Raw genomic sequence first — 24139 nt, forward strand, 5'->3', positions numbered from 1 at the left:
CCAGGAGAAAGGGAGTTGTTCTTCTTTATATAGGTGCCTACTGATTATTTGCAATAATGTATTCTCTCCCTAAGTAGCCAGTAAACCCCACAGCCAGCGTTATTTCATGAACTTCTAATTCTTTTCTCATTCTGCCTGATGCTTTTTTGAGGGAGGGGGGAGTATGTTGGGCCAATTGAAATGCTCTTGTGTGACGTTTGCAGTGGGTCGGTCCCCGCGATTGGAGGGCGGTGCCATGAAAGGAAAGTAAGAGGAGTTTATTAGGTGTGAAGTAGAGTGAGAGTGAGAGCAGACTACAGGCAGGATCTTCCTTGACCAGAGATCTGGGACACAAATTCTGCATTGATAACTTTCCTCTCTGCGAGACCACGGGCAGTCCAACTTGTCTGTAATCGACGAGGTTTCCTTGTGAGATGTGAGGACTGTAGCAACTATTCTCGTTAGGGAGTATTTTACCCCCTGGTCAGCACTTTTTAATATTATGACAGCACCTCTTCTCCTTGGACAGCTCCTCTTCTGTTGAAGAACCCCCTTTCTCTTTTTCTCTCTCTTGGGACCAGGGACAGCTCCTCTTCTGCTTTGTCCATTCATTGTATGGCCCCTTTTTATGGCCCCTTTTCCCCTTACCATGAATTTTGACCAAGAAGGGTCCCTCGGACCAAACCCCAAACAATCCGAGGTCAGCAAGACTGAGATTCCAGTTGCCAGCGGCACTCCAGAGGTGACCAGTGGTTGGAAGAGCCAAGCACTGTCCTTTAGTGTGGAAGCTCTGATCTCCGATCGGAAGCCCAGCAAAGCACAGTCCCCGGACAATCTGAGTGGAGATGGAGAGCAACAACCTCTCTTTGCTTCTCGGACATTAAGTGTAGAGAAAAATACGTCTCCTCTTGGTGGTCTCCCTCACTTGGAAGATACGTGTAAACAAGACCCCGAAAGCCTTGGAGAACAAGGGGGTAACGTCTGGTACCAGGGTCCACCCTACTCCTCACCCCCAAGTAAGTAGAACTAAGCACGTTAATCGACCGATTAAGATATCTGGAGACAACTAGGGGTGCAACTAAATATCTACTACAATACAAGTGCATATAAAAGTATTCCATATCATTATCTCATCTCAGCTCAAGTTCAAACTTTCAGAGTTGGAATTTCATCTGCTGGTACCTTCTACTAGGAATTGACCAGCTTACATTACGTATATTTCAGGTACATTATATGAATAGTAGGCTATCCTTTAATTAGCACCCTAATTAAGATTAATGTCGGTATCAGCAGACTGAACCAAACTGCATTAAGAACCAAACAACTTTACTTTAAGTCGTTTCCCTTATTCATTTCAGCCTCAGTATGATTAATCGTAAATAGTACAGACGTACAATAATGACATTTTGGTGTACCATTTTACAGTGGTCAACATATCGAAGTATGGCATGCTAATTCATGCGAACAACGTTAATTATAGAACATTATGTAATTTTATAACATAAAAAATGTCTGGATACATATAAGAGTTGTGAACGCTGCCTAATGATTAGTCCAGAAGAGCTAAACACCTAAGAGTGCCATTCATATTTGTGATGAGTTCGATTAGCTATTAGGTAAACACAAATAATAACGTTTAAGCGGTCATCTTTTTTTTTTATGACATTTATTCAATCAGGAATAAGTCACTGTGAATGTCAGTATTGCTGACACTCGGGTTAAATCATCTTCACACATTGCTTCACTAGACGCACACAACATGTTCTAACTCTAATCTTCTGCTTAATATGAGCCTATCTTTAATTTCTAAATAGATGTAGAAGTATAGTAATTGCTCCTACGTCACAATAATTGAATGCATCAGACTCACCGAATGCTGCTAACTGTTTCCATTTTATTTCCAAGTATTGTGAATATAATTTTAGCGCACTACATTTAAAAAATATATGCATATCAGGGAGTGCAGTTGAGTTTGAAATATTAAATTAATATTTGCATGTGCATGAAAAGCTAAATAACATTTAAGGAAAACTTCAATAAATGTGTTAAGTAATTCCTATAAACATTATTCTTCCTTTTAGCATCACGTTATGTAACTGATTTCATAAACAATCCAATGTACTATATGTAGAATTTAATGTATAAAAAAAACTGTTATTGTTTAGCTGTCAAGATTAGCCAGAATGTACCAATTACAAGTTTACAAAGCATCATATTCTCCAAGGATATGCTGAGTTAATGCCCAAAGCTGTAATTAATTTAATGAGGAAACAATGGAATAGACAGGTTTCTGGGGCAGAGGCTTAAAATTATATATTATGTTCTATGTTTACTGAATAAAGTACAGCACAACTCAGAATAATATGAAACAGACGGACATTGGTGTGATGGAGTTAACAGGACTAACAAATATACATTTTCTATCTTTTAAAAAAATATTTGTGGAGAAAGAGCAGATACAGTCTTTGAATCAGGGTCTTTGTTAAGAAAACTCTGTTGCATCTTCTGACTATTCATGTATCAAAGAAAATGTTGTGCAGTTTAGATAAGTTAACTTGAGATCAAGAGGATTCTGTTTTCAAAATAATTACTCTCCCTTCATGCTCTCAAACAAAGAGAACTTATTCAAAGGCAGACATTAAGTGTTTTTATAATATTTTCAGTGTTAATCTTAACACAGAATACCCAACAAAAAGTCCACATTTAAATTAATCAATGCAAAATACACTTGTTAAAATTATAATTTTAAAAAGCACATTATTGTAAGCGATAATCATTAGAAAATGATTGGTCCAGTATAATTACGTTGATTTAGTTTACAATTTATTCCAAAGCCATTAACTAGTGATGATTAAATAATTTAACATAGAAGTAACATGACAAAAATATCAACATATTCAGCAATGGATACCATAAGCTTTCATTCCAACAATTGCACTAAATATCCTTCCATTTGTGCCAGCAGTTTGTTAATATATGTCACACTATAATCCACTCCAAAGTTTATGGTGTGTACAGAATATTACTTTATGAATGAAATATAAAAATAACAGACAAATAGAAGGGTATTTACAATTTGAAAATTATCAAACAAGTTTCTAAATTTTGCTGCCAAAGGAGTAAAAACACAGGAAACTTTCTTCTTTTTTAAAATCTTGTATCACTCCAACTACATTTGTAATCTGCCAGACAAATGGACCCTAGAGACTTGAACGCTTGCAATAATTTCCTGCTTAGTTAGGTATTACACGGTGTACCTTTAAATCACTTTATATCACTGTGATTTCTATCCTAAAAAAGTGTTTTTCTTTTCATCTATTTCACAGCTAACATGGGAACCATCCTTTATTGTAATATTAAAAAATATCTTCTACTGTAAAATAACCTTTATGTCCTAATTCATTGTCCAAGAATGTTTGAAGCACAGCCTTAGGATTTACAAGAAATCATAAAATGGAACGGTAGTACTTTACTGTAATCCATTTGTGCTTTTTTTTTTTTTTGTCAACAAATCAAAAAAAGAGCGCACAATCATTTTGCTACACAATGCCATTCAGTCAGTTTTAAATGCATTTTTTATACATATATTTTTCCACTCTCGAATTGTATCAATGGAGTACTTTATCAAAGCTTAAAGAATGCAGGACATTTTTAATTTAAAGCGAGTGCAAGAGAAGTAAGGGAGGGGGTGGATGATGCCCTAAGGCCTGGAAGGACACCACATGAATCTTCTACAATCAATTCTCTTTGCTTCATGCTGTTTTGGTTGTGCCTGTTCAATAAAAGTTGTTTTTGAAAAGGAACCGCACTTCACAGCCCTTTTTTCCCAGATCACACTGACCTGTATTCAATTCATAACCCGAGAGCTGCAACTACATTTTCACTTTGATCTGGAGAGCCAGAGACCTGTGTTTAGTTTGGTTTGTAATGTGAGTTATCAGAGTGGTCAAACAGACGATGCACTCTTGGTCCACATACAAAATGTCTTTCTTTTTTTTTAAATAACTAACTGTAAGCTCTTAAGGACAGGTATCCCTTTCCCATACAGAACAATCATTTTGGGTCTTACTATATTTATAGCACTGTTCTCCTCTTCATGTAACATATTCTAACATATTGTAACATATTCTATAATGCAGTATATTCAGTATCTTTTGGTCATTTATGTTTATGAATATGGATTTTATATTTATGCATATATTTATACCACTGAATACACTGTAAGCATTCTGGCTGATCATAATTCTATTAGTTAATTTTTTTAAATAAACTTATTAACTTTTTTCCTCTAAGTAAAAAAAAAAAGCCATGAGGCAAGGCCTATAATATGTCTGGAGGCATATTTATATTAGGATGAAGTTAATGCCTAAGATCACTACTGGTTCTGGGGTTCTCTGGTTCGCAATGGTTTTACCGAAATTGAAATTGGAGTAAATCTCAAGCACCATATTTTATCCTTAAATTTTTCTCACAGCCATGTCCACTTTGATTTTTTTTTGAGCCATGGCCAGGGACTACAGTAGTTGCCTCTTTCACTTTAACGGACAATTTACAATTGTACTCACATTTAAACAATTGTACAACAACAAGAAAAGCATAAGTTTTTTTTATGGCATAAATGTATTGTTATTTTTGTTAAACATTGATGTTATACCTTTTTAAATAACCAAACTGAACTGTGTGCAACATTTAACACATTTTCAAGTATAAATTGCAAATATCAGATGAAAAAGTAAATATCTGGACTCATAAATAAGAGGTGAATTGCAGAAACATTGTAAACTAAGGACTAAGACATTTTTACAAGATAGCGCTGAAACCCAAGATGTTCACATTTGATGATTTCATTAGTAAAATTTGTTTGGGGGAAGGTTTTTCTTGTAACATTTAGGTATAGTTAAGAAAGGGATATTGATGGTTAGTCTTGAGGACCTTTTACGAGTTTTTTTAGGCCTTTTGATAGTTCGGTGTTTGGGTAAGGACATTGGCTAATATTACTGTTTGGGTTATTACTACAATTAAACAATAACAATATGATATATTTATAACTGATTTCACCTCTCTTTTTACCCATCTTATTTGCTATAAATCTTTACAATGCTCTTGGTTTTTGCTAGTGAGTGTGAGTCATTAGGAAAATGTATTTCCTTGTAAAGCAAACTCCTATAGACATGGAATAATAGGGATTAATTGATTTTCTCTGTCTGTTTTAGTGTTCCTTGAAATTGCAAAGCAAGAATGATAGTTGTACAAGTCTTAAAGTTATTATTAAAATTAACGCTAAAGTGGTGTCCTTGTTTTACAATATATTAACATGGGTCTCTATCAATTCACCCACTAAGTCACATGCTCCACAAATACTCTCCTTGCCTGCCAGGAAGTCCCTGCCACCCACTCATTGACATATAAATAGCAATACATATTTGAATGTACAATAGTGATTAAGACACACTAGGCTGAAATGATCACTTTAGTAACAGTACTATTTAATATTGCAGACAAGTGGTAGTGGTATCATTAATGAAGAGTTTTTCATAGAAGATACATTATCTGATCTCCAATGGAAGGATGTATACAGCAAATACATAACACTGTTATTTATTGAGTGCTGAAACATGTTTTACAGACTGAGTTATACAGGAGTTTGATATGTAGCCTGTAACGATGACTGAAAAGTTACAGAAACATGGACTGATGTGATTTCTTACTACACTCAGTATATAATATGGAATTCTCTTATATGAGAAAAATCAAAATAATTTGGTTTATTGTCAATAAAAGTAAAATAAACCTCATATATCTGATGCAAAAAACTAGAACAGTTACCACACTTAGGCCAATCACTTCTCGTGACAGGTAACCCTTTGTTACAATGATTTTCTCAGGCCCTCTGATTAAGCTGGTAATGGATGCATACTAGTGTATTCTAGGTATGTCATGTAGTAAGGATGGGGTGGGGGGTTGGGGTGGGGTGGGGTAACATTCCCAAAAAACTAAACAATGTTTATAATTTTTAAAAAAACATACATTTTAATTTCCAAACGTATGTTTAAACTACTATTTTACACACAATGATGTATACTCTTTCCATCTGCAAGGGAATGAAATGTCATTAATATAATATTGATTGAAAAGGCATATGCTGTTGAGATTTTTTGCAGCAAAAATCTAGGAATCCTATATTGTGTTCTACATATGTATATTTATATGTTTATTGCTGCCAGAAAGCCCGAAAAACATTACATTTAATTGTATTTCCCTTGGCAGCAAAAAGATAAACAAGACACAGTTGTATAATTTGGTCAACTACAGAAAAATAAAATAAATTAGTTTATCACTGGGCAAATACTGCATCTCATAGCTTTTGATACTGTACAAAAAAGCAAAACCTAAAAAACACTATTTTTCCCTCACTGAACTGTTTAGGCCTTATACCATCTAGAGTTTTAATTGCTTGTATAATATTAGTAAAAATCAATATAAAATGTAAAAGTATTTGATTTACATTGTTACTAGAGTTTTAGAGGTCTCTGTAAGTTTCCTGATGTGTAGAGACATGGTTTACACAAAAATTTAAACAAGTAGTGTTCAGAAAAACGCTATCTCAAAGCAACACAAGTAAAAGCACCAATGGGCATGTCAACACTAGAAACATTTGTTTCTAGTATCAGGCTCCTTTACACCTGTTAAAAACACATGTAAAACACATTTAGAAAAGGCCTGTGAGTAGGAGGCTTTAACATGATATAGGGGCATCCTGAAGACTGGTAAGACACTGTGCTAAAGACTCTTCCAAAGATTTTGTTGCCCTATTTTTCCTATGTCACATTTCACCATAATAAAGCATGAAAGTGCATGTGCATAAACACTGTAAAATGTTTTGTGGTTGTTTCATTAGCTCTATGGCACAGTAGTACAATTCCCACAGATAAGTAAAAAAATGACATCTGAAAAATACTGTACCACCAGTAAAAATCAAGCCTTAACCTCACAACTTGAGAAAGTAAGTCAGTTCTGAATCTAGAGATGCCAATTTAATTGTATTAAGTACACCAATTATGCTATATATTAATTATATTTACATATGTCACATTTTTTTAATAAAAGGAGACCTATCCTTTTTAAATTGCATTTTCATTTTCAGCTAGTTGAAACGTCTTCCACCATTTAGGCGATTAGGATATATATTCATGGACACTTTTACTTCTGTCTATGGTGCAATGCTTGAGCTGTAGTTAGTGAAAAGTAAAAGCAACAAGACTACTTATCAAAATAGTGATCCATTGATCATAACAGCATTAATAAACACCAGACAAACCATGCACAAAATAAACAACAAGCAGTCCATGATTCATCAGGTGTTTATTACAATTGCTGTATGTATAGGAACAGCATTTGTGAATAGAAATCAAAGGATGACCATTTTGACAAGTGCTCAGCTTCCCTGGAATCTCATTGGAAGATACAGTGGTCAAAGCAGGGTCATATACGGTGGCTTCACTGTGCCCACTGTGTAAATACTGGGTGTATATAGATAGATACATATATATATATATATATATATATATATATATATATATATATATATATATATATATATATCTACTATATAAATGCCTAGTGGCGTGTGTGAAAAAAAAAAAACAAGCTGCAGCGCCACCTACTGGGCAGATTTATACACTGACCTATATATTTCTTGAAGGAGAAGTGACAGTTGGGAGTGGTTGGTGGTTGCCGGGGGTGACAGTGGGGAATTTTTAACAACTTAAGTAGCTTGATGCAGGATGTGGCGATGAAGATGAAGGGTGAGGTGATGGAGAAAAATGATGAGGTGGTGACATGTGGACAAAACCACGTTAAAAAAGGGCGCTTGCGTCGAAAAGTAACGCTCTTCCCCTGAGGAGGCCTGGGCTAGGCCCAAATGCATGACAAGAACCTTTTTAACACCTTAAGTAGCTTGATTTGACTAGAATGCATGAGTATCATGCACGGGTTAACTTGTGTGTATATATATATATATATATACACACAGATCAGCCACAACATTAAAACCATCTGCCTAATATTATTGTGTAGGTTCCCCCGTGCCGCCAGAACAGCCCTGACCCATTACATCCTCTGCTGAGCCACTCGGTCAGTCTCTACATTGGTTGCCTGTTTTTCAACGAATCCAATATAAAATTCTTCTACTAACATACAAGGCCGTCAACAAAATTGCACCGACATACATTTCCTCACTTGTCTCAAAATATCTCCCAACTCGACACCTCCGTTCTGCACAAGATCTGCGTTTCTCATCACATCCTACCATTTCTGGTTACAGGACTTTTTTCGGGCTGTACCCACTTTGTGGAATTCCCTCCCTCGCACAGTAAGACTTTCCTCTAGTCTTCAAACCTTCAAGCGTTCTGTGAAAACCCACCTCTTTAGACATGCTTATGATACTCCTCAACCATCATCTTAATCTCCCTAGGTTACCATATTACCACCCTCTACACAGCTAACACAAGACAACAACCCTCTGACCAACAGTGCTACACACACAGCCCACTCAATACTTTTACCTTTGCATTCTAGCTGGTCCAGTGTGCAATATGATGTAGCACATGCCCTTGTGTTTCAAACTCCCATTGTCCCTTAGATTGTAAGCTTGCGAGCAGGGTTCTCCTTCCTCTCTGTATGTATTACTCAGTATTGCTTTATTAATGTTTGTTCCCAATTGTAAAGCGCTACGGAATTTGCTGGCGCTATATAAATAAATGTTGATGATTATCATGATGATCATGTCATGAACTTTGCAATACCTCTGAAGGTGTCAAATGCTATGCTTTTTTGACCATCTTAGGATCCCATGACTGCTAGTGCTTGGGAAAGACTTGCCTTTAAAGCTATGTGCAGTACACTACTGGATTGATGGTCTGCAAAGAAGATCTGGGACTCTAATAAGATAAGCCCCTTGTTTATTGATCTTTGATATGCGGCCACTCTCTGGAATTATAATTCACTTTATGGTTTACAGATTTACACTATGTCTGGCGCTTCTGTTTTTTTGTATTTATTTTAAGCATGCATCTGCAAATAGGTGCTCTGTGATGTGAAGCTGCCTACTGTATGAGTTTATTTATTTTTACTATTGAGCACGTGTTGGTCACTACTATTATTATTCACTAAGCGTTGTGGTCTATTCATTGTTTAAATATTTAAAAAAAAAAAATATATATATATCTATATATATATATTTATACATCTATATATATATATATATATATATATATATATATATATATAAATATCTATCTATATATATATATATATATATATATATATATATATATATATGTATATGTATATATATAGTCAATAATGATGATTATCTCACTAAAGTCGCACATGACAAGGGATGAGCTATATTAGGTACCAAGTTAACAGGCAGCTCTTGAAGTTGGTGTGTTGGATGCAGGAAAAATGGGCAAGTGTAAGAATCTGAGCCATCTTGACAAGGGACAAATTGTTATGGCTAGACAACTGGGTCGGAGCATCTCCAAAACAGCAGGTCTTGTGGGGGGCTCCCGTATGCAGTGGTTAGTACTTAACAAAAGCAGTCCAAGGAAGGATAACCAATCATCATCATCATCATCATCATCATCATTTATTTATATAGCGCCACTAATTCCGCAGCGCTGTACAGAGAACTCATTCACATCAGTCCCTGCCCCATTGGAGCTTACAGTCTAAATTCCTTAATATAGACACACTCACACAAAGACAGACAGAGAGGGAGACACTAGGGTCAATTTTTGATTGCAGCCAATTAACCTACCAGTATGTTTTTGGAGTGTGGGAGGAAACCGGAGCACCCGGAGGAAACCCACGCAAACACAGGGAGAACATACAAACTCCACACAGATAAGGCCATGGTTGGGAATCGAACTCATGACCCCAGTGCTGTGAGGCAGACGTGCTAACCACTAGGCCACTGTGCTGCCAATGCAACAGAGTCATGGCTCATTGATGAGCATGGGGAGCAAAGGCTAGCTCGTCTGGTCCAATCCCACAGAAGAGCTACAGTAGAACAAATTTCTGACAAAGCAGTTGCTAGCTATGATAGGAAGGTGTCAGAACACACATTGCATTGCATGGTGCTGTGTATGGAGTTGCGTAGCCGCAGACCAGTCAGAATGCCCATGCCGACCCTTGTCCACCGCTGATAGGCCTACAATGGGAATACTGTGCGCAGACCAAGTATACCCCTTCATTGCAGAGGTATTCCATGATGGCAGTGGCCTCTTTCAGCAGGAGAATGTGCCCTGCCACACTGCAAAAATTGTCCTACAAATTCCTCTGATTGCAATCTGTTCGAGCATCTGTGTGATGTGCTGGAAAAACAAGTCTGAGCTCTGGAGGCCACACTTCGCCACTTAAAGAAGTATCTGCGGCTATTGTCTTGGTGCCAGATACCACAGCACACATTTAGAGGTCTTCTGGCGTCCATGCCTCGATGGCTCACAGCTGTTTTGGGGTCACGAGGGGGACCTACACAATATTAGTCAGGTGGTTTTAATGTTGTGGCTGATCAGTGTATATTATATTCAGGTCCCCCCAAATGTCAATTGCTTTTTAAAGAATTTTCAACTTGCAGAAGAAACATCAGACACTAATTTTGTGATTGATGGTAGCATGGGAGTTAAACAAATTTCAATAGCTATGAGTTTTAGATTCCCTGCACCTCCATTTAGATGTGGTGGTGTTCCTATTTAAGTGCCTTCCTCTACTGCCATAGTACTTTGACAAAGATAATGCCTGAATAAGGCTGGAAAAACAGCTATTTTAGTTTGAGACAACAAAGAGAGTAACAAATATAGTGCATGACATTTCAAAGGACCTACCCCCTTCCACAGATGCAGAATAATAATACTAACAATTATTATTTATTATTATTATTATCATTATTATTATTATTATGTAATGGAATTGCAACTTTTTCAAGGCAAAGTATTGAATAACTATTTATTGTTGTTATTAACTGTTTATATATGGATTTTTATTAATTTTGCTTTTCGTTTGATTATGAAAAAACAGCATATTTTTTGCAGAGGGCAACATATTTAAGATACACGGATTGTTCATAGTTATATAATATTAAACATTCTAACTGTGATTTTCTTCATCCCTGCAGGACATTCAAGCCCTCCGCCATGCACTTTGAGGAAGCACAAAAATAACAGAAAGCCCAGGACTCCGTTCACCACTTCTCAGTTGTTGGCCCTGGAGAGGAAATTTAGACAGAAGCAATACCTATCCATTGCTGAGCGAGCTGAGTTTTCCAGCTCTTTAAACCTTACTGAGACACAGGTGAAGATCTGGTTTCAAAACAGACGAGCCAAAGCCAAAAGGCTTCAGGAGGCCGAACTGGAGAAGTTGAAAATGGCTGCAAAGCCATTGTTACCCTCATTTGCCTTACCATTCCCCTTTAATGCTCAGCTGGGGTCTACATCAGTATATGGACCCCCTAACTCCTTCCAGAGACCTGCTTTGCCTGTGCCTGGGCTTTTCACAACTCCTGTGACATATGGAATGTATTACTTATCTTAAAGGTGTGGGATGAGGAAATCCCTTATTATATACAGGGAGCCCCTGTGTGGCATTGTAAGGGGCAACATAATGGTAATTAAGGAGGGAAGCAGGTACTAATGAGCATCGGATACTTACATCTATTTTGGTGCTGATAGCTGACTGATCATTTAGGATGTGAGACTCTGTAGGCAATGCTGAATATACTGCAATCACATTACAGGACTGCTTTCCCATTGGGGTAAAAAATTAAATTCATGTGAATTTATATGGCAGTGTCATAATAGAGAGCACTTAACTGTTAGGTGCCTTTTCTACATCATAAGTGACCAGCAATGCTGCAAAAGTAAAGGAGTAAAAATGATTGCAGCACTGTTTGTAAAAAACAAACAAAAATTAAAAGGAGAAGATAAATATTCCTGTACAGGATTATCAAAACAATGGTTTGCTGTGAATGTTGTTGGTGTTGCAGCCCCAGGTTTTAAAATACTGTAGATGCACTAATTTCATGCTATCATTGACCACTTTTATATATGCCCATTACACTTTAAACTAACTCCCACGCTTTCATGTTGTAGCATCAATTTCATTCACACATTCTTGGTCATGGTGTTGACCATTTACTGTTAATTAAACTTGATTTGATGGACAAAACTCACTGGCTCCCTGATCTACAGGCACTACCTAAATGCATGACATAACTTTTTCTTTGGGACAGTCTTAAATATATAGCAATATAAAGGTGTGTTCACGCTCTTTACAGACTATGCTGAGTTGAAAGCAGTCGCAGATAAGTCTCTAGGAGACGTATCTTTTGCAGGTAAACAGATCTTGCTGTATTAAAAATAGAAGTAAAAAAATAATTCAATTTAAAAAAAGGTGTGCATCCCACAGCATAACCAAACCTTGTGCTTTGTATAGCGTTCTAAGATGCACGGATCCTGTGTAAATTGCGGGATGCAATTTACACTTACGATTTCAGTGTAAATTACATCCAACTCTACATCAGGCCCCAAGTGTTTCAATCTGCAAGCAATTGTGTGAGGGGAAGTATCAGTAACATCTGAAGTATTTAGTGGACGAAAAACAGGCTGCTGTTTGGCTCTATGCAGCACACCCTGAAAAAACAAATACATCTCTTGCTTTTAACATTCCAAATGCTTCAATCTTGTGTGAGGGGCAGTATCAGTGACATCTTTAGTAAACGGACAAAAAAGAGGGTGTTCTTTTACTCTGAGCAGCACACCCCAAAAAGAATTAAAAATATATTTCTTTCTTCAAAATCCCAAGAGTTTCAATTTGAATGCAATTGTGTGTGCAAGGCAGTATCAGTGACATCTTTAGTAAGCAGCCAAAAAATAGAGTATACTAATTTTAAAGAAAACATCAGCTCTCAATGTGATTTGTCCCAAAAAAAAATAGTTTTCATTCCATACACTACCTGCAGTGGCAAGAGAAGGCTAAGACCATGCCCACGTTTTGCTAGTAGGGATCCTGCTACTGCTGGTACACATACTAGGATACCCATTGCAAAAGAGAGTGCCTAACATGGTCATGCATCTTCCTTAACTTTTCATGCACCACCTTCTCATTCAGAATGTAGGTTTGCCACCTCCAAAACAGACAAATCAGTGCCTGAAATGAACAGTAAGGCTGAAGAACAACTTAGGCACTCACAGAATCCTGAGAAGAGTCTAAGGCTATCCAAGAGTGCTACATGTGAGTCTGACATTTCAGATTCCCAAATTTCTCAACCAATTAGAAATGTGGTGATGAGCAGGGCCATCTTAACAACATTATGGGCCCCCGGGCAAAGCAGTGCACCGGGGCCCCTATATATATATAGAGAGAGAGAGAGAGAGAGAGAGAGATACATATATATATATATATATATATATATATATATATATATATATATATATATATATGTATATATATATATATATATATATATATATATATATATAGAGAGAGAGAGAGAGAGAGAGAGAGAGAGATATTGATATATATAGAGAGAGAGAGAGATAGATGTACTTGCTCAGTAACCCTTGAAGGTTTTTTTTTGCAGGTTTTTAATTTTTCAGGATTATTTATTCTAACTAAGAGCCCTGCCTATGGGGCCCCCTTGCCTGTGGGGCCCCCGGGCACCTGCCCATCGTGCCCAATGGAAAAGATGGCCCTGGTGATGCGTAGCAATCTGAAAATGAATGTGTTGTACTTGAGCAAGATAATGAGGAGGACAATGATGATTGTGTTGAAGTAAGACAGCCATCAGTGTTACCACCACCCCATGCCTCATTATAAGCGCATTGTCTTGCCAGTGCATAAGACCAAAAAAAGCACCTTTTGTGTTTGAAAATATTTTTATCCCAACCCAGACAACATTTGTCAAGGCTTCTGTAGCCTATCTAACACCAGCAAGTAGAGGTAAGGATGTTGATCATTTAGTCAGTTGCTCCCTGTTATGTCATTTGCAGCGAGTTCATTCAAGTAGTTTTTAAAAAACTGGAAAATTATGTGTAGTAGCAAGCAGCACAGCATCAGCTAGCAGCTGAATGGATAGACACCTCATGCAATCTACACCATTAACACCTTCATCATCAACCTCTTCATTATTAGTACGAAGTCCAGCGTCCAATTTTCCAATTCAAGCTGACTACCCTAGTACAATCCATGATTTCCATGAGAAATCATTACGCGCTACAGCTGCTGCTGCTGCAGGGGTGATACATCTATACAGAAGGGGACCAAGGAGAGTAAGCATAGGTTTAAACAACAATTGTCTGTAAAGTAAGCAAGAGGAACTAAGTATGATAGTCAGCTTCTTGTTACACAGCAAATCACTAAAGCCTTGACAGCAATGTTAGCAGTGACTGTGCGTCCAGTTTTCGCCATCAATGCATCAGGTTTTAACCAATTTGTGATTATATCTCCACACAACTAAATTCCATCTCAAGCCCATTTCTCTCGAACAGCAATTCATCAGCTGTACCAGGAGGTTAAAGAAAAAGGAATTCAGTCTATCCACTTAACTATGGATATCTGGACAATTGGTACTAGTCCCCCTCATCCTTTCAGCATATTAATGCTAGCACTCTTTGTATCGCTGGCTTCACAAAGAAACATACCAGTGTCAATGTGTTGGAAACTCAGGAATGTCATAGCAAAATGGCTCACCCTATTAAGACTCTCCTCAGGATCCCTTATTGCTGAGAATGGAGCGAACATTGTGTGTGCATTACGACTGGGTGAATTTCAGCAAATACCATGCTTTGCACTCACAATAAATTTGGTGGTGCAGAATTTCTTAAAACATAAACTGTAAACATTTTGGGCATATTCGACCACATGTAGAACATTGCAGCAGCTGCAAAAAAAATATCATCTGCCATGGCACCAACTGAAGCAAGAGATAGTAATAAGGTGGAATTCCTCACATTATATGCTTCATCGACTGGAGGAATAGCAACAATCCATCAAGATCTACTTATCAAACCATGAGATAGGGAGAGAGGGGACACGTTACTTTACTCAAACAAGCTGGAGAAGTTTTATGCAAGCTACTGAAATCATTTGAAATTGTAACAAATGAAGTGAGTTCAGACACTGCCAGCCTCAATTAAGTTATACTCCTAATCAAACTACTGGAAAAGCAGCTGGAGAAGCTGAAGAAGGAGATGAAACTTAGTGATTCTGCAAAGTATGCTGGGCTTGTAAATCAAGTTTTTTATTCACTTCGCCAGGACCCAAGGGTTTGCAACATCTTCATATTGGATCACTACATTTTGGCAACCATGCTTGATCCTATGTTTAAGTCATATGTAATGTCATTCTTTCCACCTGACACAAATATTCACAGATGCAAATAGCTCCTTGTGAACACATTGTTAGCACAAGTCGCACATGACACATATTCTGCTTCAGCTTCTCCTGCAAATGCCAGAAAAAACTTCCATTATCTTAGAGTCACACTGATAACGAATCAACACAACACACCAATGTGAAAGGATATTATGATATCTGGTTAGGCTTAAAAGAAATGCCCAAATATATTGAAACATTTAACATGTCTCAATCTGATACACCTTGTATTAGTAGAATGGTGGATGATTACTTTAAAGATAAAGTAGAAATAAGCATCTCAGGCAGTCCATTTGAATTCTGGGAGAAAAAAAGGCAACACCTTGTACAAACTAGCTATGGTGTAACTAATATGCCCATCCTCCAGCATGTATTAGAAAATCCTGTTTATCACAGCTGGGACCATTATGAGTGATCTTCGGAGGAGGCTACTTCCTAAAAATGTAGAAATCTGGTGTTCATCAAAATGAATAAAAAAATTGTATGAGGAATACTGTTCTTGCCGGCCAAGTACAAACAGAATCTGTAATGCTAGATTAAACTGGGGATGAAATAATCTTGTTCGATGATGATGTTGACTTCAGTGATTAGGATGATGATGAGGGTGATGACATTGTTAACATAGTTAGCCAAATGGCTATTAGAAATTTATTAAAATTCCTATCTATTGTCCTGTTTATCAATAAACGACCAAAATGTTCTCTTTTGTGGAGGCCCAAACAAATCAAGCACTTCGACCATAAAAGTGGCAGTCCCTGTTGCCGAAGTGCTTGGTTTGTTAAACTATGTCCATGTCCTTTTTAACATATGGTTAGGTGCGTGGTGTCTACTGATACTGCTGTCTGTCTAATGACCTCTTATTCTTACTGCCCTTTCACTTTCCATGATGCATGCTGTATAAAGTTAAAAATATTGTGTCCGTGGTCTTTCTCCACCAGTTTTCTTCTGGGTGCAGATCACCTTCATCTATCTACTTGTCTAAAATGATCATTCTTTCAGCCAATGCTCTGTCACTATGTTTCAGAGGGATTGTAGCATGGTTTAAACACAAAACTTAGTTGGTCAGATTTTTTAAAAAAATGAGAGGTCAGTGCAGGTGATGTGTTTGGGGACCATACAACGTCTTATACATTTTAATTGTCAACCTAGTAATACTGTAATACTGTAATAATCTACATTCAAATTTTGGACCTAAAAATACTGCCTACATTGCAATCATCAACCTAATACTACTGTCGATGTCATTATTGTCGAAATTCCAACCCTGTCTATATTATAGGGTTGACCATATAACCTGTCAAACATATGTATCACACCCAGCAAGTTTCAGTTGTGGGGTGGAAGTTGTGAAGTGATTATTAGAAAATAGACTGTAAATGACTGTAGATTAATCTGGCACTATTGCAGGGAGACCTCAACCTCATCTAACATACTGGGCCTGATTCATTAAGGAAAGTAAGGCAAAAAAATTACTCTGTTACAATGCAAAGTGTGAAAATTATTTTATAATTTTGCACAAAAGTAAAAATACTGGCTGTTTTTTCATATAACACACAAATCCTTGATAGATTTATTTTTACACTGAAATTTGACGTTGATCTAGAACATGCCTTACCCCAACTATAAATCTGTCCCCACATTTTACATTTACTTCCCCCTCCAATGCAACATGGTTTTGCCAAAATGTTTCTCCATTTTTTTGCTTTACTTTCCTTAATGAATCAGGCTCACTGTGTTCAATTCTGGAGGCCATATATCCAGAAGTATATGAATACATTAGACTGTACAAAGAAGGGCAACTAAGATGGTGCATGGCCTACATCACAAAACTTACCCGGAAAGACTTAAAGAGCTTAATATGTACTGTATAGTGTGGAGCATAGAAAAGAAAGGGGAGGGGGTAGAAACTTTCAAATGTCTGAAGGGTTTTAACAAGGTACAGGAGGGAAACATTCTTCAAAGGAAGAGAAGTATTAGAACACAAGGACATGCACTGAAACTGGAAGGGAGTAAGTTCAGAAACAAACTTCACAGAAAGGGTAGTGGATAAGTGTAAAAGTCACCCATCAGAGGTGGTAGAGGCTAATAGGGTAGAGCAATTTAAACATGCTTGTGATAGACATAAGGATATCCTTAAAAAGAAATAAGGATTAAATAGGGTTTGAGGCTACATAGGTTAAAAAATGGGCAGAATATATGCCGTCAAATTCTATGTTTCTATGTTAATGACCCTTGTATGGTCTTCAGCTAGCCATACCCACTAAGAGTTTTGCTATCCAGTTTATTTATATAGTGCCATCATATTATACAGCACTTTACAGAAAATATTGAATCATTAACAGTCCCTGCTGCATTGAAAGTTACAATCTAAGGGGGGTATTCAATTCCCCCCCATGTACCACCACGCTAAAACTATTACCCTTATTACGGTAGTTTTAGCCCGCAGCTCAGGGAGCTGCGAGCAAAAAGCCGGCGTTAGAACTACCATAATAACTACCGTAATAACAGTAATTCTGCGCATTATTACCGCAATAACGGTTATAATGCACAGGCCTTGTTACTTTTAACTGTAACGCGACCAATTGAATATGCCTCTAAGGCTGGGTACACACTACAGAAAATTTCTCTCAATGTGACGAATTAACGATTTTACCAACGACTGAAAGTTACGATCAGCATGCAGATTCATGTGTGTACACTAAACACATTCAGATCTAGGCTTTTAATCTGTCATAACCATTGGCTGAAAAGTTTGTGACTCTGCACACTCCATAGAGATCTATGGACACTGCTGTTCATGAGTGCATACACACTGAGGAATTAGAACGATATTGTTCCATCGTTGAACGAGATTTTTAGTCCAAAAACAAAAAAAGAACAGAAGCGCCAAACATAGTGTATTATGATGATAATATACACACACAGTAAATATATAATGCCAAATGGACTTGTACTAAAGTGTAATTATTAATGAGCTTATCTGGGATATTGATGATGTGGATAATGTAGTCTTGGTTAGCACCTTCTTCAGATTTTCATAACCCACAGATATTAAAAAGAAAAAATACAGCTTATCGGTGCTCCTCCAGGTTAGCAAGGATCTGGAATCTGGGACACAGCCTTGGCCACAGGATAAAAATCCTCAAGCAGGTTCAGATGGAACAACCGATCCACCGTCCCCAGCTAATCAGAAACCTGGATAAAGTGCAGTATATATTACCTCACAGGTTGTGTCTATAAGACTTTTTCAAGGGTTAAACCCTTGACAAAGTTGTTTACACTAATGGGATAAGGGGCTGAACGTTTGTTTATCATGTGATTGGCCAGATAATCGGGTGAAAAACCTGTAGTGTGTACCCAGCCTTAATATACTACCATACAAAAACACACACACACACACACACACACACACACACACACTAGGGTCCATGTTTGTCAGCAACCAAATTACCCTACCAGTATATTTTGTGTATGTGTGTCCAAATTGCTCACAACACATGGTCCAATGAGACTGTAATATGCATGAACAGCCTTAAAAATATGAAGTGTGAGGCATATATTGATCTCTATGTCATCCCGTATGCACTATTCACATTAACCACAATGGAATCTATGGCACAGGCAGACGGTGAGAGAAAAATGGAGGTATCAATGATGAAAGAACCCACTAATCTGCATATTCCCTAGTTAGCATACCATACATGATTACAATTTCTTATAAGCTATTAAAAGTCTTTAATATGTAGCTTTGAAATCTCCTTTATAAAAAGCTACTAGCAGTTTAGTTTCCTTTAAGGACAGAAGGGTGCAATCACTGATATAATGTTGCATACATTTTGAAGTGGGCACACACGTCTCTTTAACCATGGACCCTCAATGTATACCAATACTGGAAAGATCAGTCTCTCTAGAGTAATCCAGCTGAGACATCAATAGCTGGTAAAAGGCCCAGGTTATTGTTACTTGAGTATATGAAATCAGGATATCATAAAATAATATAGGGTGTTACCTATAATCGGGATGAAACTACATAAAGATGTAAACGTTGAGCAATATGTCTATCTGTCTTATAAAATAAAACAATTTGAATAATTCTGAGAAACACATTACATTTGTTCCATTGGGTGATTCTGAGTTCAGATACTTAATTTGTTCTTTTAAGCAATGAATTAACTTCTAAACATGAAAAATAAAATCACAGATTCAACAGGCGCACTGTCACAAACAGACTTGCTCTGATGGCCTTACCTGCCAGTATTGGCACTGCTAAGCTAGGAGGCGTGGAGTCTAAACACACCTCAGGTCTTCACCAGAGACCCACGCAAGGGGGTTTGGGGTTCGCTCCAGAGACGTGCAGTTCGCGGCCCTCCCAGTTTGCTACCAGTGAGGTATAAGTGAACTACCGTAGTTGTGCAATCCAAAGGTCAAACCCAGCGGGCAAATCAGGTACCGAAGGAGTAGTCAGGAGAAGCATCAGGAAGCCAAAGGTCAAAACCAGGGAATCAGAACGGGCCCAGAGGGAGATCCGAAAGAGTAGTCAGGCAGAACCGGGGTCAAAATACAATATAACAGGTATGCTCAGTAAATAAACAAGTGTTGGAGTCTAGGGACCTAGATATTCTGGCACCCTAGTGGTGCCAGAGTCAGGTTTAAATACATACTGACTTACTTTCATTGGTGCACGTGCTATCGGCGGTCAGCTGTTCTGACTAGCAACTGAGACGCGATGTTCAGGTGTATACGCCCGAATTTCCGGCCGAGAACCGGAAGTAGGTTGGCAATGGGACGCCCGGGCAGCAGCGAAGGAGACCGTCCCTGACACCTAGCATATGTACGGGGATGGCGCCTGACACGCGCCAAATAAGGATGCAACCCCTCCTCCACAAAGCATGTACATCCAGAAATGCTACACTAGTAAAATATACACAAACAAATGAAAGGATAAGGTCTGGCGGTTCTTATGAACGTCTAGAGACAGCTTAACAGATAAAGTCCGTAAGTATATAATATACACATTGATCGGATACCACTTAATAAATGTTAGTAATTAAAAGTTACTGGACCGTGGTCAATCCCTCCTTTGGATATATAGTAAATGCTGTTCAATAAGTAGTCTTCTCTCCGATGTCTCCTCCAAACACAGACTCGTGTGTGAATACAATAACATCCTGATTTCAAATATCCAAGGTATTTAGAACGCAAAGGTGTTTCCTCTCCTTACGCAGTGCATCAAGATCTTTTGTGAACTCCAATAGATATATGTATCAATGCAGAGAGAGAGAAACAAAATAACATAGCGTAATCCTGTATTAAAAGGAGAGCAAATTGCTATTATAAAAAACTCACGTTTCATTAAAACATTAAAACACATAATAGAAAACAAACTCTGTGAGATGATATAATCGTACCAGATGGTATAATGTTCAGAGCGTCCAATTATTGTCAGGGTTGTAAGCCCTTTATATACTTCCTCCTAACCTGAGACTCTCTGGAGGAATTATCCATCATCCATGAGAGGGTTTCTTATGTACGCGCCCAGATCCATTAAACCCACAGTTAGCACAGAGCACCTAGGAGGCAGGCAGCAAATCACTCCCTATATATTTTGCACTCTTGATGTTGAGGCAGTTAAAATATAGCAAACTGATGCATCTGAGGGTTGGCCAGTAATACTACTCCTTAGACTAGTTTACTGCTCTCTGTTTGCAAGTCTTTCCAATCTGTTCAAATATAAGAAGTGACATGTAGCCCATAAATGATCAACTATACAATAGGAAACTACTTGCTAGAGGGACAAGGCTGGAATATTTTAAAGGGAAATTTATCCCTAAAACAATAGAACTTGCTATCTATATTACTTCAACCCAGTTTAATCCAGTAGACCAAATTCAGTGCACCCAGCTATTTTATCAAATTTTATTTTATTTATTTTATACAATTTTGTTTTGCAACTGCAATTTATAGATCTTTTTAAATATTTTGCTGCTATTGTTAATTGATATTTAATCCAATTTATTAAAATTTAAGTTTTATTCAATAGACGCTCCTTTAAATTTGTAATTGAGTTCAATGGAAACCTTAGTGCACCTTGTGAACAAACTTTTGATTCTTCTGCCAGAATGTTTTTGCCTTGTGTTAGCTGTGTAGAGGATGGTAATAGGGTAACCTAGGGAGATTAAGATGCTGGTTGATTAATATCATCAGCTTGTCTGAAGAGGTGGGTTTTCAGAGAACGATTGAAGACTAGAGGAAAGTCTTATTGTGCGAGGGTGTGAATTCCACAAAGTGTGTGCAGCCCGAAAAAGTCCTGTAACTGAGAATGGGAGGATGTGATGAGGTGTCGAGTTCTGAGATATTTTGTGACAAGTGAGAAGATGTATTTTGGTGCAATTTTGTTGATGGCCTTGTATGTTAGTAGAAGAATTTTATATTGCATTCGTTGAAAAATAGGCAACCAATGTAGAGACTGACAGAGTGGCTCAGCAGAGGAAAAACGATTTGCAAGGAAAATAAATCCAGCCACTGCATGCAAAATAGATTGTAGGGGTTCGAGTCTGATTTTGGGAAGACCAGTAAGGAGGGAATTGCAATAGTCGATGCGGAGATGATGAGTGCATGAATTAAAGTTTTTGTAGTTTCTTATGTGAGATATGTACGTATATTGGAAATGTTTTTTAAATGTTTGTAACATGATTTACATATAAATTCGATGTGGAGAATAAAGAATAGATGTGAGTAAAGGATTACACCTAGACAGCGAGCTTGCGGGATGGGATTTATGGTGATATTCTCAACAGAAATAGAAATGTCAGACAGGAAGCTTCTATTGGTGGGTGGGTATATAATTAATTAATTCTGTTTTTAAAAGATTGAGATTGAGTAGAGGAGAGGCCATTCAAGACGAAATGGCAGAAAGACAGTATCAGGTGCCTTCTCCGCACTGACACTTGGTGCAGGAGAAAGACGCCTGCACCTTCTCAGCAGCCGCATCCTGTTGCCTAGCAGCAGGACGCTATCTCCACTCACCTGTCGGCAGTCAGAGTTTTGGTTCACTCCTTCTCCAGTGCTTCCTGAACTTCTGATCCAGTGTTCTTCAGTTCTGACTCCTGCTTCCTGTGACTATTCTCCTGTATTTCGTTTTGGTACCTCGCTGCCCGGCTGGTTTGACTATTTGGCTTGACCTGACTTCTCTCTGGATCCTACCTCTGTACTGCACCGCTCGGTTGGCTCTAACCTGAATTGCCTGACTACGCCTGTCTACTACTGTCGCTACACCAGTAACTGTCTTGGAGAACCGCGACCTGTGGACCCTCTGCAGCTAAGCCCAAACTCCCTTGCGGGGGTTCCCTGGTGAATACCGGGGGTACGTTAGACTCTGCGCCTCCCTGTTCAGTTGCGCCAATACGGGTTAGCGGCCATCTCTGCAGTTCTGTGACAGTCAGTAATGCAAAACAACACAGATGGTGAGAGATCAGGAGAGGATAGATAAATTTGTGTATCATATGCACAGAGATGATACTGAAATCCAAAGAAGCTTATTAGTTTTCCAAGAGGTTGTATAGATTGAGAATAGCAGAGGACCAAGCATTGAGCCTTGTGGAACTCCAACTGATAAAGGAAGCGGAGTGGAGGTTGTTTCAGAGAAATTAACACTGAAAGAGCGATTAGATAGTTAGGATGAGAACTAGTCTACAGGTGTGAACACCAAATGCAGAATTAAGGAAAATAAGCAGCTCAAGTGCACTGCACAAATAATCAAGATTCGGCTGTAGTATTAAAGAGTAATAGTCTACTAAAAGGACCATAAAACTTGGAGACAGAAAAAGATTGTATTGAAAGCTACATTAACACCATTACTTAAAAAAACAACAATCTTTTATTAAGATTTATCAAATGGAATTATAAAAAAATATGTATATACAAATTTGTGCAGAAAGGCTCTTACTACATTATGTGGCAGTACTACTTAAACAGCTAATTTGTACTACTACTATAGTTCTTGTGTCCCTTTCAGTCCTACCTGCACCACTGTAGATAGAAACATTTATCTTTCTTATCAGACATTTGTTTATAGGGAGAGGGAACAGAAGGGACCATCAGGGACCACTGGTTTCCTGCTGTGTGTAAACAAACTCACTGTCTCACACAGAAGTGTCTTAATCCAAAGATGAAACATAAAACACACAATATTTTCACACTTTTCAGCAAAAAAATATAAAGAATACCCAACTGAGGTTGGTGTCAATTTAAATTGGCAAATTGCTGAAACAATATCAGATTTTATTTGTCTGATTGATCCATTATTTAAAACAGTATACTTACAAATGAGGCAAGCTTCAAAATGTTTCCTGTTTTACTTTCTGTTCTTTTTTTAGGTTAGCCAGCATATTCAGTACTGATATACTGTAGCCTACAAGACATGTCCAAAGCGAGGAATCCCCATGGAACTAAATATATGTGGGTCTATCTTTTTCCGTGGTGCATTGCTACAAAATTGCATCATTTTTCAGGAGTGAAAACTGCAGACTTTCACGAATACTATTTAGCTTGTTGGTCAGTGGACAAAGTGGGCTGGTTTACGGTGGTATGCCATATGGACACTTCTAATACTCTTTCAATTGTAAAATTATCAGATTCCATGCACTTAAATTTTCCATACCGCCATTTCTAAATTTGGCAACTTTCCCTGAACACATGTAAAGAAAATGTTGTAGGTAAACAAAACAAC

The 24139-nt window shown here is 37.7% G+C and overlaps 1 protein-coding gene across 1 annotated transcript; it reads left to right on the forward strand.

Annotated features, from left to right (window-relative positions):
- The first annotated feature begins 209 nt into the window (after window positions 1–209).
- Window positions 210–12268, forward strand: LOC142160370 (homeobox protein MSX-2-like). The gene is made up of 2 exons (XM_075215278.1): window positions 210–995; window positions 11156–12268. Exons 1-2 carry the CDS (start codon window positions 608–610, stop codon window positions 11569–11571), a joined length of 804 nt encoding a protein of 267 aa, XP_075071379.1. The 5' UTR covers window positions 210–607; the 3' UTR covers window positions 11572–12268.
- The last annotated feature ends 11871 nt before the right edge of the window (window positions 12269–24139 follow it).

This window comes from Mixophyes fleayi, chromosome 6, assembly GCF_038048845.1.
Source record: "Mixophyes fleayi isolate aMixFle1 chromosome 6, aMixFle1.hap1, whole genome shotgun sequence".
Taxonomy (NCBI): Eukaryota; Metazoa; Chordata; class Amphibia; order Anura; family Limnodynastidae; genus Mixophyes; species Mixophyes fleayi.